Source organism: Mustela nigripes, chromosome 2 (assembly GCF_022355385.1).
Source record: "Mustela nigripes isolate SB6536 chromosome 2, MUSNIG.SB6536, whole genome shotgun sequence".
Taxonomy (NCBI): Eukaryota; Metazoa; Chordata; class Mammalia; order Carnivora; family Mustelidae; genus Mustela; species Mustela nigripes.
In genome coordinates, this window is record NC_081558.1 from 17168764 (window position 1) to 17183597 (window position 14834).

At 53.6% G+C, this 14834-nt stretch overlaps 1 protein-coding gene across 3 annotated transcripts in view; it reads left to right on the plus strand.

The window, feature by feature from the left end:
- KLHL18 (kelch like family member 18) overlaps positions 1 to 13677 on the plus strand; it is a 53846-nt gene extending 40169 nt beyond the window's left edge. For 2 of the 3 annotated variants that reach the window (XM_059389596.1, XM_059389598.1), the window contains 6 exons: positions 1057 to 1217; positions 2405 to 2541; positions 3881 to 4118; positions 7206 to 7310; positions 9220 to 9331; positions 10447 to 13677. In XM_059389596.1, coding sequence (XP_059245579.1) covers positions 1057 to 1217; positions 2405 to 2541; positions 3881 to 4118; positions 7206 to 7310; positions 9220 to 9331; positions 10447 to 10833 — 1140 coding nt within the window. In that variant the 3' untranslated portion in view covers positions 10834 to 13677. The remainder of the gene's footprint in view (positions 1 to 1056; positions 1218 to 2404; positions 2542 to 3880; positions 4119 to 7205; positions 7311 to 9219; positions 9332 to 10446) is intronic. The other variant, XM_059389597.1, reaches the window with a different exon arrangement.
- Positions 13678 to 14834: the final 1157 nt, after the last annotated feature.

Sequence of the window (14834 nt, forward strand, 5' to 3'; positions counted from 1 at the left end):
GTTCTCAAGAAGAGTGAATAAAGGAGAACACAGGGTATTAGCAGTCAGAGAGGAGCAAAGGGCAATCCCTTTGGTCAGCAGAGGTGTGGTGCAGGCACCGGGAGAGGACAAAGTAGATGATACTTGGAGCAGAGGGTGGCCAGGACTGGACGGCGAAGGGCTCTGGTGCGGGGGTGAGATGCTTGGACCTGCCCCTGCAGGCGCCGGGAGCTCGTCTGCGGCAAGGCGTCCGCTGCTCTGGTCACTGGAAAACCTAACCCAGGCCCCGGGCAGAGCAGCTCGGGACGCTTGCCGTGTGGAGTCCTGGCCTGCTGGGAAGCTCTGCTTCAGCGGGAGGAGCCCCAGGTCCCAGGAGGCAAGCTGTTGGGAGGTTAGTCAGCTCATTTCCCTAATATCCGAAGAACAGTAGAAAAGGGTGCCCCGAGTGTGGCCGTGTGGACGCTATAAGTTTCAGGGAAGAGCCTGTCCCAAGAGCGAGCCCTGTCCCGAGCTCTTCCACTGATGAACATGACCCAGGGCAGCTCGTTTATCGGTGATACGTTGGATCCAGGGTTCTAGAGGGATGTACCCTTGTGGCTGGAGCCCTTAGAGAAAGCTCCAGAGTGCATCGATCTGGAACCAGGCCTTAAGGAAAGGGGGGCGGGTTTAGATGAAGAGGAGGATTTGAGGGGCCTTCACAATGCAGGGGTATGTGTGGACAGAGAAGTAGCCAGCCTGGGAGAGCAGAGGGTGGAGGGGGCCGAGGAGCGAAGACAAGCGGCCAGTGCGGTGACATGCAGAAAGGAGGAAGGAGCCCCTGGCAGCTTTCCGTTAGGAAGACGTAATGAAAGCCGGGAAGCTGTTACAGCCACTGAGGCTTGCCTTTCAGGAGGCTGGGCCACACGGGGAGATTGGGGAAGCAGAAAGCAGTGACTTCAGGAGACAAGTGGGAGGAAAGATGGAGGGGCCCGAGGGACTGCCTCCGTATAGGGAGTGCAGGGGTTGAGACTGGGGGCCCGGGGACGTGGCCCCAGAAGCGAGGGGTTACTAAACGGCTTGCACTTTCCGCCACGGCAGGTCTTTGAAGCTGCGTTGGCCTGGGTCAGATATGACCGGGAGCAGAGGGGGCCGTGCCTCCCTGAGCTGCTGTCCAATATCCGCCTGCCCCTCTGCCGGCCCCAGTTCCTGTCAGACCGCGTGCAGCAGGATGACCTGGTGCGTTGCTGCCACAAGTGCAGGTGAGCGAGGACTGGCCCGCATAGGACGCTGCCGGGGGCAAGGGGGCCAGCGGAGAAGGGGCTTGGGCTCCTAGGCTGTGTGTGTCCCAGCTCAGGGGCAGAAGAATTTGACACGGTCAGTCCTAATTCACGGCACGCAGATTGACCTGCCTTGGGTCTAGACCATGGAAGAGCCCAAGTCGATCCCTTGGGCAAGTAAATGTGCCATGAGGGGGCATGGAGGCAGAAGGGGCCTCCTCCCCTGCACTCCCTGAGGATCTTCTAGCATCTCCAGGAGTTGACTTAGTGGTGACTCCCTGGGGCTCCTCGTTGTCTCTAGTAAACATTAGTGCACTGGCCTCAGGTGGGTTTGGGCCTGCCTACAGTAATAGGCAAGGGGGGAGGTGGTGTTTACCAGCAGGGGAAACTTACCCAAGGTACATCAGTGACAACGTGGCAGAGCAGAGCTCCCGAAACAGCCAGGAAGGCAGTAGCCGTATGGGAGCGTCATTATAAAAGTAGAACAGCAAAGGAAAATGTTCACCTTCCTCCAAACAGCCTGTCATATTCACAGCGAGTTCAGAGGAAGTCGGTGTCTGTGCGCGAGCCACATGAAGGCGTATGGCAGGAGGGGGTGGTGTGGCTGCAGGTGGGGGGACCCCGTGATAAGCAGTCCAAGAAGGTTGTTGAGTTTGAACTTCGTTCTGAAGGCAGCAGGTAGCTATTGAAGGTTCTTCGACGGCTTGGGCGATAGTGTGGGGGGTGGGATGGAGAGGCAGGGCTGGAGGCAGGGCAGTCGGTCAGCAGCAGTCGGCTTCTGCCACAGTCTAGGTGAGAAATGGCACTTTGCGGGGTGCGAGCCAGAGGGATAGGAAGGAAGAGCTGGGTCTTGGCAGACAGGATGCAGGCTGCTTCTCGAACTCCCCAGCGCCAGCTGTCGTAGCCACTACCCTGTTCTCCTGCCAGTGTGTGCCTATTAGAAGATAGTCGCTCTGATTACTCTGCTCATCTCGCCCCTCCGATTCTGAGGATGTTTCAGGAGCTGTGCTTCCGCCTGGACTCACCTGGGTTCAAGACCAAACCTTCCAGAATGCTTCTCCTCGCATGTTTCCCCTCCAGTTGGGGGTGGGGCGACCAGACTCGGAAATACAAATGTAGACCATGTGGGGAGGATACCTGGCTTTGTGACATCCTGCACCTTATTCCAGGGACCTGGTAGACGAAGCCAAGGACTATCACCTCATGCCGGAGCGCCGGCCCCACCTGCCGGCTTTCAGAACTCGGCCTCGCTGCTGCACGTCCATCACGGGCCTTATCTATGCCGTGGGGGGCCTCAACTCAGCAGGTATCTTGCAGCTCCCCTTTGCAGGGCCCTGTCTTGGACTTTGGATGAAAAAGCACCAAACAACCTAGCCTGGTCCTCTGGCTCCCTTCCTCCATGTGTCGCCACCCTGGTCTCTCCTGATTGATGCAGCTGCTATGCTGGGCAGTGAAAGGGTGTCAGGTGTGAATACCATTGAATCAGAATATCAGAGCCAAATACCAGCCTTGGAGAGCGTGCAGTCCGAGACCCAACTCTGTTACCCGCTGCCTGTGATGAGAGTCACATTTGGTCCTATGGATATCTGGGGTTAGACTGAGCCTGTCACCATGAGAAGGGAAATTCTCCAAATACACAGAGTTGCCCCTAACCATAATCCCACTTTCTCGCCACCTGCTGCCTCCCGTGCAGCGCATGCAGGCTTTAGAGTCGGCATGTTCTTGGCCGCTCACCCAGCCAAGTTCTCAGGCAAGCCCGTGAGGCCCCCTGCCCTCCTGCACACCCAGGCACAGGGAGGGGCATTGTGGACTCCTGGATCTTGGTGGCACAGTTGGTGGCAAAGGGCGGAGTCACTTCCCACGTGAAGGCCGGGCCTTTCCTCAAGGTCAGTCCAGGATCATGGAGGGGGGCAGGTGGTGGGCAGTCCTGGGCAGTTCTGTTTTTAATTGAAGGTTAATGAGAGGTGGGTGCTAGTCTGCTTACCCTATGCTTGTTGACCATGTGTCCTGGAAAAGGGACGACCTCAGCTGGTAGACACTGGGGTGTGGTAGGTGTGAAGTGCCCCACGGTGGGATAGAACAGGGAGGAGATGATTTTATTTGATCCAAAAAACACCCTGTTGTAAATGTCAGGGTTGGACTCATCATTCCTGCTGACTGTAACTACAATTTGTTGAGCACATAATGTGTTCTACAACTACGTTAGGTGCTTTTCTGCCATTTAATCCTGACGACAGCTCTGCCATAGAGATTATCTCCATGTCGCATGTGAGAGTAGAAGATGGGGATACAAAGCAACTTGCCCAGGGTCACATGCTAATAAGTGAAGGCAGCAGGGGAACCCAGGTTCTTCCCTCTGGGCATGCCCCCTGCACTGTGGGGAGAGTGTGTCCATTTCCCTTCCACTTTGGCCTTAAGCGGGTGGAATACCTTATTGTAGCTTAAAACTAAATGCTTCCTGTCTGATTCTGATTTTCCTTAAAGAATTCAGTTTGAGGTTAGCACGGCTGAAGTGTCTTAGTGGGCCCATGTGGCTTGAGCATTTCTGTGGGGAGAGCTGATAGAGCCTAGTCAAACTTTCCATGTAATCATTGCCCAACAGCTGTGATCTAAACACGTGGTCTCATTTGTTTTAATTTGAGTAGCAAATTTTTATGCAGGTGATTCCCTGAATGTGGTAGAAGTGTTCGACCCCATTGCCAATCGCTGGGAGAAGTGCCATCCCATGACGACAGCCCGCAGCCGCGTCGGTGTGGCTGTGGTGAATGGGCTTCTCTATGCCATCGGCGGGTATGACGGCCAGCTGCGGCTGAGCACCGTGGAGGTCTACAACCCAGAGACGGACACGTGGACCAGAGTGCGGAGCATGAATAGCAAGAGGAGGTATTCTGGAAGCCACTTGGGCAGCCCGAGCGCACACACTGAGCATCTGGGGAGTGCCATGCTAGACGGGCAGGGGCACAGAGTAATACAAAACACAAGCTGGCCTGGCGGTTTCCTGTGGCTAGGCCAGCCACTGCCAGCACCTACCTGGAGCTCGCCCCCATCTGCTCCAAAGTAAAATCCTTGCCTTGTCCGTTGAGGAGACACAGACATGTAGAAGTTGTATTGTTATTTATGTGTCAGATAAGGACTGAAACATATGTTATGGTAGATTTCCAAAAGGGAAAGAAACTGGATGGAAACATCCGGAAGATTACAGGTGAAACTTGACGAGTAAGGAGGGTTTAACTTTATTAGTGATGAAAAGACGTGAGCAGCATTGTCCCTTATACTCTCGCCCCACCCCCACGCCTGGATCCCTGCCACACCCGTGCTTCTCCCACGCTGCGAGTACCTGAGCCATAGCAACGTGCTTCTCTCAGTCCCCTCCTCCCTCCGCCAGGTGTGAGCACATAGGTGGACCGGATTTATGTCTCTTAACACACTCCAGATACTTGTCTCCTCTGTCACTTGCCTGCTATATTTCCTGAAGAGGAGTTGGAGGGCATTTGAATGGCACCTCCATTCAGCCTTCTGAGTGCTGAAGGGAAGGCGGCCTCTTCCCTTCCGTCAGGCATGTGGGGAGCATGTGCACAGCTGGGCTCTGGAGTAGGAGGGATCACTGGACAGGGTCTTCTGTTCTTCTGCCCTCCGTGGGGCCACCCCGGGTCAGCGGCTTCAAGCAGCGCTCAGCTCTCTTTTCGGGGCTGACGGAGGAGGCAGTCCGTACCCCAGTAACCAGAACAGTTCTGCATCTCTCTCATGAGTCGAGCTTCCGTGACAGATGCCCAACTTTAGGGGGAAAGTCACAGGAGTTGTTTTTGAAAGGGGCAGTTTGAAAACGACTGGGGCAGATGCTCTTTGAGGGCATTTCTGCTTTGTGAATTCTGTGGCCTAAGCATTTGCCTGATAGGCCCCTTTGTCTGACCCTGCTCTGGTTGTTGTGAGTGTAAGATCAAGCAACTGCCTGTGTGGTGAGGAAGAAGAAGTGTCAGGCCAGGAGGCGCACATACCATGTTTTGCAATGTTAGTGTGTGGCCTTGAGCAGGGAGGAGTCTGCTTTTGTACCGGTAAGACCAGATTCACAAAGGGTCACAGTAGGTTTGTTTGGGAAGAAAAATTTGTATACATGATCGGCTCCCCCCTGAGCTAACACCCTCCCCGTTCCTTCCTCCCCATACCTCAGTGCTTCCCTTTTCTATCCTTGGGCGTCTCACAGGCTTCTTGGCCTCGGATGACTCATTGCTCCATTTCCCCAGCAATGAGTGCCTTTTTTGCTTTTACTGCAGCCCGTTCTTCTCTGGGTGTCTGCTCTGGGCAAATTCCTTGCTTTGATGTCACAGAGTTTGGAGTGTTGTCTGGGAGAAGAGTCCTCCGGGCATCCCCTTCCCTCGCTGTGGTTAATGCCCTCTTATTAGCAAAGACCCGGCTCCGTTTCATCCCTTTGAAATTACAGGCTGCCAAAAACTGTTCTGAGTCACTTCTTTCCTACCGTCCCACACGGCTCTCTGTCCTGCTAGTGGTGACAAGCTCCTTCCTGCCATCATCTTTCCCCTCGCCTGCAGTGTTCCAGGCCATGCTTCCTCTGGTGGACCAAGCAGGCCTCCTCCGTCTTCACACTGGCTTTATCACCCGGTTGATAGTTAACCTCACTCAGTTCTCTGACTCTTCTCCCTCATATGGTTGCTGAACTACTGTGTTGTTCCTTCTGTCCACTTCTGGAAGCACATGACAGTGTCTAGTGAATTTGTGGTCTTCCCACCATCCTTGCCTGAGGCAAAAGTCCTTTTCCTCTTCCGGGCCAGTTGAGGGGGTCTTTTACGGTGTCACTCAAAGGGACATTACGGGGATCAGCTTGGTTTCCTGTGTACGTTTGAAAGGTGGCCGTTAAACCTGGCATATTTTATTTTCCTGTTTGTCAGCCACCCAGATTCATTTTGAATCTTCTCCAGCATCAGATTTGAAAACAGTGAATCGGGCAGCTTGGCACACATGTCTAATTTCTCTTGAGGCATTATGTAGAACAGATTTTCTGATTATGCCAGACTGCTGGGTCTTTGACCTGGGAAGAGGGGGGCACGGTGGGCAGCATGGGAGTGAGCTCATGCTCATCCGAGGCATGCCTGTCACTGGGCAGCCCAGAGAAGGAGCCAGCCTCCCCAGCCGTGGCTGCTCGTCTGTACCGTGAAGGTGGTGGCACTTCCTTGGCAGGTGTGGTTGGGGGGGTAGGACCTCCATCAGTGCACAAGGGGAGCATAGCATCACCCACAGGGACAAAGTAGTGGCGGTCAGTGCCACATCTGCCATGAAAAGACATTTGTCAAACTTTGCAGTGAATTAAATAGGAAAATCAGGCTAATAAAGCAAACCCATATTGAAGGCCTGTCCCGTACAAAGCAGTACACGAAGCATGGTCACAGTCAACAGAGGGAGACCCTGTCTTCCAGGAGGTCCCCACTTGTTAAAGAGGCGACAGGTGACTTCCCAGCACCCCCAGGCGCCAGAATGAGCCCCTGCGGACAGGAGCTTTGGCTCGCTCGGCACTGTGACTCTAGGGCCCAGGACAGCACGCCTCCTGAGTGCCTCATGGGACGCCAGGGGTGAATGAGTGACCACGACAATGATAAGGCCTGAGATAAAGAAGCTGCTCTGGCAGCCTGGGGTCAGGAGGGACTGACTGACAGTTGTTGAGGCAAGGATGGCTTTTTGAGCAGGGGGGAGAGGACCTTGATGTAATGAGACCTTGAGCACACGAAGTAGAAGATGAACGTTTCAGATACATCCAGGGTGGAGAGGGCTCCCGAGGGAACCCCAACAGGTGGCACTGCAGAGCAGCTGCTCTCCCCTCTGTTCTACACTTAGTCGCACACGTGGGATTTGGGTCTGCTCTAGAAAGAGGCTGTGGTGGGCAGCTGGATCTCCAGGCAGCGTGCAAGGCTGGCCCAGGAGGTCTGAGGCCCGTCTACATGACAGCTCTGTCTTTTTCAGTGCCATGGGGACGGTCGTGCTGGATGGACAGATCTACGTCTGTGGGGGCTATGATGGCAACTCTTCTCTCAGCTCTGTGGAGACCTACTCGCCTGAGACAGACAAGTAAGGAGACCTGCTCGCCTGCAGCTCCCCTGGGAAAACTGGAACTGGTTAAACGGACAGTATGAGAATTAGAACTGCAGGGTCTTCATTTAAACTTCTGAAGGATGCAGAGTATCTTACCATTTCAGTCCCTATAGTACTTTGCATATAATCGGTATTTAATAACTTCTAGTTCCTGAATGCAGGATTGACTAAGTTTTAAAAACAAACTAGTCTACCTAGGTGGTTGAAGGTGTTTACTTAACAGTGTATACTTCTTTGTTAAATCGCCCATTTTAATGGAAATGCAAGTGGAAGGAAATGAGGAATAAATGAACATCACTTTCCCAAGTAGGAGAGGTATGATTTGGGTTGGATGTGATTTAGGGGGGCAAGAAATGTTACATTGGGGACGCCTGGGTGGCTCAGTTTGTTAAGTGGCTGCCTTCGGCTCAGGTCATGATCCCAGTGTCCTGGGGTTGAGTCCCACATTGGGCTCCTTGCTCAGCAGGGAGCCTGCTTCTCCCTCTGCCTCTGCCTTTGCCTGCTGCTCTGTCTGCCTGTGCTTGCTCTCTCTCTCTAACAAATAAATAAATAAAATCTTTTAAAAAAAAAAAAAAAGAAAGAAAAATGTTACGTAGTCGGATAAGCTTGGAAGGCAATGGTGTCTGTACCGCCAGAGTTCTTAATTTCCATCAAACATAGTAACAATTTAAAGACTGAAAAATTCGGCAGTAAAGAAATCTGTTGAATCTCATCTTACGTAATGCCTGTCACCATCTTATTTTGTGGACTACTCTTTGGAAAACAGCTGGCAAGGTTAGCCCGAATTTTTCATTTCAGTATTTGAATCTTCTCATAAGCCAGTTCATTAAATGGCTTCATCCGAATGCTTTTCAGCCAACATCCCATTCACTTAACCAACTTACTGTGTGTCAGGCGGGGTGTCTGAGATCCTTAAAAGTAGCAGCTGGGGGGCGCCTGGGTGGCTCAGTGGGTTAAAGCCTCTACCTTCGGCTCAGGTCACGATATCAGGGTCCTGGGATCGAGCCCCGCATTGGGTTCTCTGCTCAGCGGGGAGCCTGCTTCCTCCTCTCTCTCTCTCTCTGCTTGCTTGTGCTCTCTCTCTCTCTCAAATAAGTGAATAAATAAAATCTTAAAAAAAAAAAGTAGCATCTGGTCTGCTGGGGTCCCCGGTACATCGTGATTAGCCTACCCTGTGGGGCCTGCCTGGACTTCCTGGGAGCACCTTCATCTCTACCGCAGCTGGCAGGGAGCAGCAGGGCGGCAGGGATGACTTCTGAGAGGAGGCCCATCACGGACAGTGGAAGATGCGCATGGTAGGCAGGGAGACAGCACGAGGAGAGGCCCAGAGGAAGGAAGGTGCTCGTTGTGAATGAGGAGCCGGCGTGGGTGGCACATGGCAGGAGGGGAAAGTGCAAATAGGTGAGGCCTGAGAAAAAAAAGAACTGCACAGGGAACTCAGACTCTGCCCTGGAGGAAATGAGGAGGAGCCACCCGAGGGACGTGCCACACGGCATAGGGGTGGGCGGGGTCTCAAAGCCAGGCCTCCTGTACAGAGGCTGTGGCAGGTTGTGCGAGGGGAGGCCCAAGCTAGGCCAGCGGTAATGGGGGTGGGAACAAGCAATGACTAGAAGTCTGGCCAGAAGGACTTGGTGACCACAGGAATGTTGAAGATAAAGGAGAAGAGGGCCATAAAAACGTTGAATCTGAGAAGGACAGCTAGATGGCCAGTGGCCCCATTCCCAGGACTGGGCAGGAGTAAGAGGGAGGGACTTGCCTATAGAGGTGGGGAGATTGTCCAGGGTGAGAAGGAGCGCTGTACAGTTTGCCCAGCCGCTTCCAAGCTGTCCTGGGAGGACAGCAACACTGCATCTCATGGCTTCCCTCGTCTGGCTCTTTCCTGCAGGTGGACGGTGGTGACCCCGATGAGCTCAAGTCGCAGTGCTGCAGGGGTGACGGTGTTTGAGGGCAGGATCTATGTGTCAGGCGGCCACGACGGGCTGCAGATCTTCAGCAGCGTGAGTGTGGGCTCCCCTGGGGCTAAGGGCACTCACTCCTCCCATCTTCAAGGAATAATTCTGTCTTTAAAGATTTATTTTGAAGAGAGATCACAAATTCAAGTGGGGTGAGGGGCAGAGGGAGAGGGAGAAGGAGAGAAGCAGACTCCCTGCTGAGCGTGGAGCCCAGCGCAAGGCTCAGTCTCACAGCCCTGAAAGATCGTGACCTGTGCCAAAATCAAGAGTCGGATGCTTAACCGACTGAGACACCCAAGTGTCCCCCACCTTTGAGTGTAATTTTGAAAGGCAGTTTTTTTAAAGAAACTTCAGCCTTGCCATAACTGGGCAGAGCGTCATCTAGGGAGGTTTCGGGCCGTCTGCCACGCGCTCTGAGATTTCTTCCGAGAGTGGAGCCAGGGTACGCAGAGGAGGGGAAGAGTATAGCCGCGCCGTCCCCCACTCGCCCCGCTCCGTTCTCCACTGAACTGCTGCCTGGAGTAAGCTCAACTCTAGATAGGGCGGATTTGCGAATAGTTGTATTCTGGATAATTTATTTGAAATTACATTTATTCTTTTTTTTTTTTTTTAAGATTTTATTTATTTGTCAGAGAGAGAGCACAAGCAGGGGGAGCAGAGTGAGAGGCAAGCAGAGGGAGAAGCAGGTGCCCTGTGGAGCAGGGAGTCCGATGGTGGGGCTCGATCCCAGGACCCTGGGGTCATGACCTGAGTAGAAGGCAGATGCTTAACCCACTGAGCCACCCAGGCGTCCCATGAAATTGCACTTATTCTCTTTAAAAAAACCTCAACTGCCGTCTAGTAGTAGGTCTGTGATGTCCATCAGGGCTGCGCTCTAGACGGATTTCAGGAGACCCTGCTCTCCTCCCGTCCCCCGGACCCCGCAGGAGTGCCTCCTTGGGCAACGCCGTTGTTTCCCAGGAAGTAAGACAACAGGGGTCAGAGTAGGTGCTCTCTGTGGATCAGCCCAGGAGCAGGGGTGCCGCTGCGGAAAGTGGGCATCAGGGGCAGTGCGCGGGCCTCTCCCTGGAGGCTGCCTTTGGGCACTTCGAGGCCCTGCCACGTGCGGCACTCGGGCTCAGCCTCTGACTTGCGGACCTGGGCCTCTCTCCCCACTGCAGGTGGAGCACTACAACCAGCACACGGCCACCTGGCACCCGGCCGCCGGCATGCTCAACAAGCGCTGCCGGCACGGGGCCGCCTCCCTGGGAAGCAAGATGTTCGTCTGCGGGGGCTATGACGGCTCCGGCTTCCTCAGCATCGCCGAGATGTACAGCTCCGTGGCCGACCAGTGGTGCCTGATCGTGCCCATGCACACACGCCGGAGCCGGGTGTCCCTGGTGGCCAGCTGCGGGCACCTCTATGCCGTGGGGGGCTATGACGGACAGTCAAACCTCAGCTCGGTGGAGATGTACGACCCGGAGACGGACCGCTGGACATTCATGGCCCCCATGGCCTGTCACGAGGGCGGCGTGGGTGTGGGCTGCATCCCCCTCCTCACTATCTAAGGCGGAGGGGGGATGTGGCGGGGTAGGGATCTGGTACAAACATAGGCGCTCCCTTCCAGGGACAGGCCCTCTTGGGAGAGGGGGTAGACCAGAAGACGGGGTGAATGTGAGCTTGCTGGAGGTACGGCTTTTCCAGGTGCTTACATCCTCCCTCTCCGCGCTGCCCTGGGGACCGTCAAGCCTAGGTCACCAAGGTGCACCGCGTGGGGCAGAGCCCTTCTGGGTTCCGCAGCTGGCGACGGGACTGCTGTGCTGGTCCACACGCACACGGGCTCCATCCAGGGCCAGCTCCCACCTGCCGCTTGCAGAAGGCCTGCCGTCTGACACTCCTCACCTGCTGCTCTCCAGCCGTGCTGTGGCCAGTCAGCAGAGGAGTGGCTCTGGTGGCCCAGCCTGTTGGCAGCTGGGCTGCGGCTGGGGGAGGAAGGATGGACTTGGGGTGTCCTCTTTGCCTGTGGCAGAGGCACCCCAGCACGGGGGCTGCTTGCACACGAGCATCTCTTCCATCCGAGGGCACAGAGCACTGGGTCCTCACTGCTAGGTAACCAAGGAGAACAGAAGCTCTTCCCATGTCCAGCTTCGGGATTTCAGTGAGGTCTTTTCATCTTGTTGAGGAGCAACAAAAGAAGAAGAAAAAGAAAAAAAAAAAGATACTTGAAAGAAATCGAAGGAAATTGAAACAAAGAAACACTTGAAAGAAACTGGAAAGCAAAGTACTTTTTTTGAAGTGAACATTCTTTGGGAGAAGAAAACGTTGAAAGACACTAAAGGGGAACACGTGTCAAGACTGCCACCACGAGAAGGGCGGCGTCCGCTCCCACGTTCGGGTCCCAGGGTCCTGAGGCCTTGCACGGCACTCGGGGTCGCCTCTGAGCCCTTGCGTGTCCAGGCCCTCGCATGTCCGGGCTCAGTGTATTCTCCACTGGTCCTCTAGCAAGGTGCTCACGGGGTTCGCATTCACACCCGCCATCAGAGGACTTTTTTTAACTGTAGGCTTAGCGAGTGGGCTGCTTGACAGCCGGCCACTCTTCTAGGTGGGAGTTCCCAGCTGGTCGCTGGAGGCTCCGGGTGCCCCTGTGGTCACCTCCCACAGCCACCATGGCACTCACTCAGATTCCCCACCCCCACTTTCATTCCTCATCTGACCAGCAAAGAAAGAGCAGGTCCGGCCGGATTCTCGCCTATCTATCTATCATTCCTGGATCGTTTTCTTCATCGTGATGCTTCTAGGGTACATTGACCGTTGGTACCTCTAGAACCTAACCAGGGACTTGGTCCTTCCACCAGCCATGGCCAGCTTGGACCAGTAACTTCATCTACCCCCCCCAGTCCACTGCTTTTCCATCCCCTCACCAATTCCAGGGGCCTGGCTTCCCTCCAGCCCTCGGCAGAACGACCAGCAAGGTGGGCCTTTACATTCGAGCAAAGCTGACTTTATGGCAGAGAACTAAAGGCCGAAAGAATCTCTTGCTGCTGCAAAGAACAAGATTTTATATTTCTTCCTCTGATCTTAGCAAATGACCTCTTGAAGAGACTCTATGCTCCTTCCTCCTCCTCCCTGGACGGGACCTCGGTGTCGCACAGTGGAACCCGAACAGGAGGACTCTTGTGTTACCAGTGCACTGGGCAGTGGGGCTGTCCTTCAACTGCTGCTGCCAAAATCTGGTTTTCTAAAATGCTTCCAGTACAGACTAAAAGAGGATATAGTTCCTTTCATGCAAGACTGGCTCTTAGGGCCCCATCCTCCACCTGGCTGGTCTCTCGTCCCTTGATGGCTGCCTGGGGTGACCTGGAAGCGTGTTCAGAAAGGCACAGTGTGAGCCTGAGACGTCTTTCCCACCCCAGCACCACAAGGTTTACGAGTATGTGCAATCGCCATGTATCCAGAGGGAAGTACCTTTGTTACCCACCACTTAGGAGCTGGGCCTCTGCTACAAGCACTTGAAAATTATCTTTTTATTTTAAAAGACTCAGCAGTCTGATATAGTTGAGCCTGGGCTCGTGGCGGAACCCCAGCATTTCTCAGTCCCTTTCAGTCTGTCTACAGAGGTAGACTGGGAAGGCAGTGGGGTCTGTGTTTCCTGTTAGAGAGATGTGTGTCCGTGCCCATCTTGTTACAAGCCCTTCTGTGAACTAGAAGCAGTCCCGGCCAGCCCAGATCACGGAGGGGTTAAGGATCAGTGAGTGGGCTAACGAGCAGGCTTCCCAGCTCCTCAGGACGGTGGCACAGATTTTGCCATTGAGGCTGATAGGTCATTTCCCGTGTGATCTGCTGCTCTCGTAGTAACCTCCCAAACTCCACCCCCATCTCCTGGTGCGGAAGGTACACTGCTGCACCTGAGAGGCCTATGTTTTGATCTAGGTGAGCTCTGAACAAAAATGAGCCAACACCAACATTTGCACACTCTTCAGCAGTCGGCTCCGTAGTCTGAGGAGGATGTTTGCAAGTGGCTGGGCTGGCTCTTTGGCCTTTCCAGGAGCCCCAATGAAGAGTCCTCACCCAAGGATACTGTGAAAAGGGTGTAACCAGCGGGTGGGGGAGATGTTGTGCTCAGTGGACCACCTGTGAGTACAGGACTGTGACACTCACTGTCCTGGGGCCTTTCCCCTTCCCAGATAACACATGGAGCCTTGTCTTCCAGGTTTCACCTGAGATCAAAGCCAGGATGGGAGCTGAAGACCAGCCTTTTCACTCGGCCACAGAGATGGGAGTAGGTAGCAATTCTGCTCCTCCCACCCCCCACCAAGTCGTTGTCCCCCAGCAAATCTTACTTCCTTTTATTTATAGAACGCATGTCTTTTGTGTTAAGAAACCAAAGAGAAATAAAGAGTACACTCCTAATACCTTCTTGTCCTTTCTTGTTTTATTTTTTAAATATTAGAAGTAAATCATCTTTTCTTTGCCTTTCAGTGAAAAAATACATTGGACAATGTAAAAATATTCCTGTGAAAATAAGAGAAGGGCCAGATGTGTAGCAAAAGCAGTCCTTGGAGAGACATGTGTATTTTATAAGAATGGGTTCGGGTGAAAAATACGCATGTTGCATACTTGCTGGTGTCCAAATCAGCACTCCTCTCGGCTTTCCCCTTTTCTTCACTCAGAGCCATAAAACATGAGTTCCCTGATGGAATGCGGCTGCCCCATTGACTGTCTAGAACCAAAGTGTCCAGCTCCTTTCTAAAACTCTGGGCCAGAAGTGCTTAACCTTGGTGCACATAAAAGGTACTAGAAAACTTTTTTTTTTTTTTAAAGATTTTATTTATTTATTTGACAGATGGAGATCACAGGCAGGCAGAGAGGCAGGCAGAAGCGGGGGGCGGGGGGAGCAGGCTCCCTGCTGAGCAGAGAGCCAGATGCAGGGCTCGATCCCAGGACCCTGGGATCATGACCGGAGCCAAAGGCAGAGGCTTTAACCCACTGAGCCAGCCATGCACTCCGGTGCAGGCAAATTCCTGGGGTGGTTTGTCCTCAGAATGGGAAAGAACCAGACTCCCGTCTTTAGTTTCTACTTCTCCAAATACAGCCACATTCCAGAGTTGCCTTCCTGAGATTACATGCTGGTTACTGGTTGTGGAGGTCAGGAAACTCTTCATTTGCACTTTTCCAGAAGTCAGCTATGGTCAGTCTTACCCACTGGGTGATGATTATGCCGGCAACTTGTTTTTCAAGTCTTTGGAAGGGTATGTCTCTCCCATGTAACATCCCACCAGCACATGTTTCACACATAAACACTATAAATTCTCACCAGGGCCTCTCAGGAATCCCCACCAGGTAGTTAGCATGGCTCATTTCAGTATGAGGAAACAGCCTCAGAAGGGCCCGCAGACCTGATTCATCAGCTAACTGGTGGTGTTGCCAAGAACTGAAACCAGATTTCCACACTCAGTCCAGCTCGCTGCATGGGAGCAGCGTCTGGTCCATCCAGCCTCGTGCCTGGTGTGTGCAGGGCTGCTGCCCAGAACTGTGATGGATTTTGCATCATAGAAGTAAGTACCTTCGT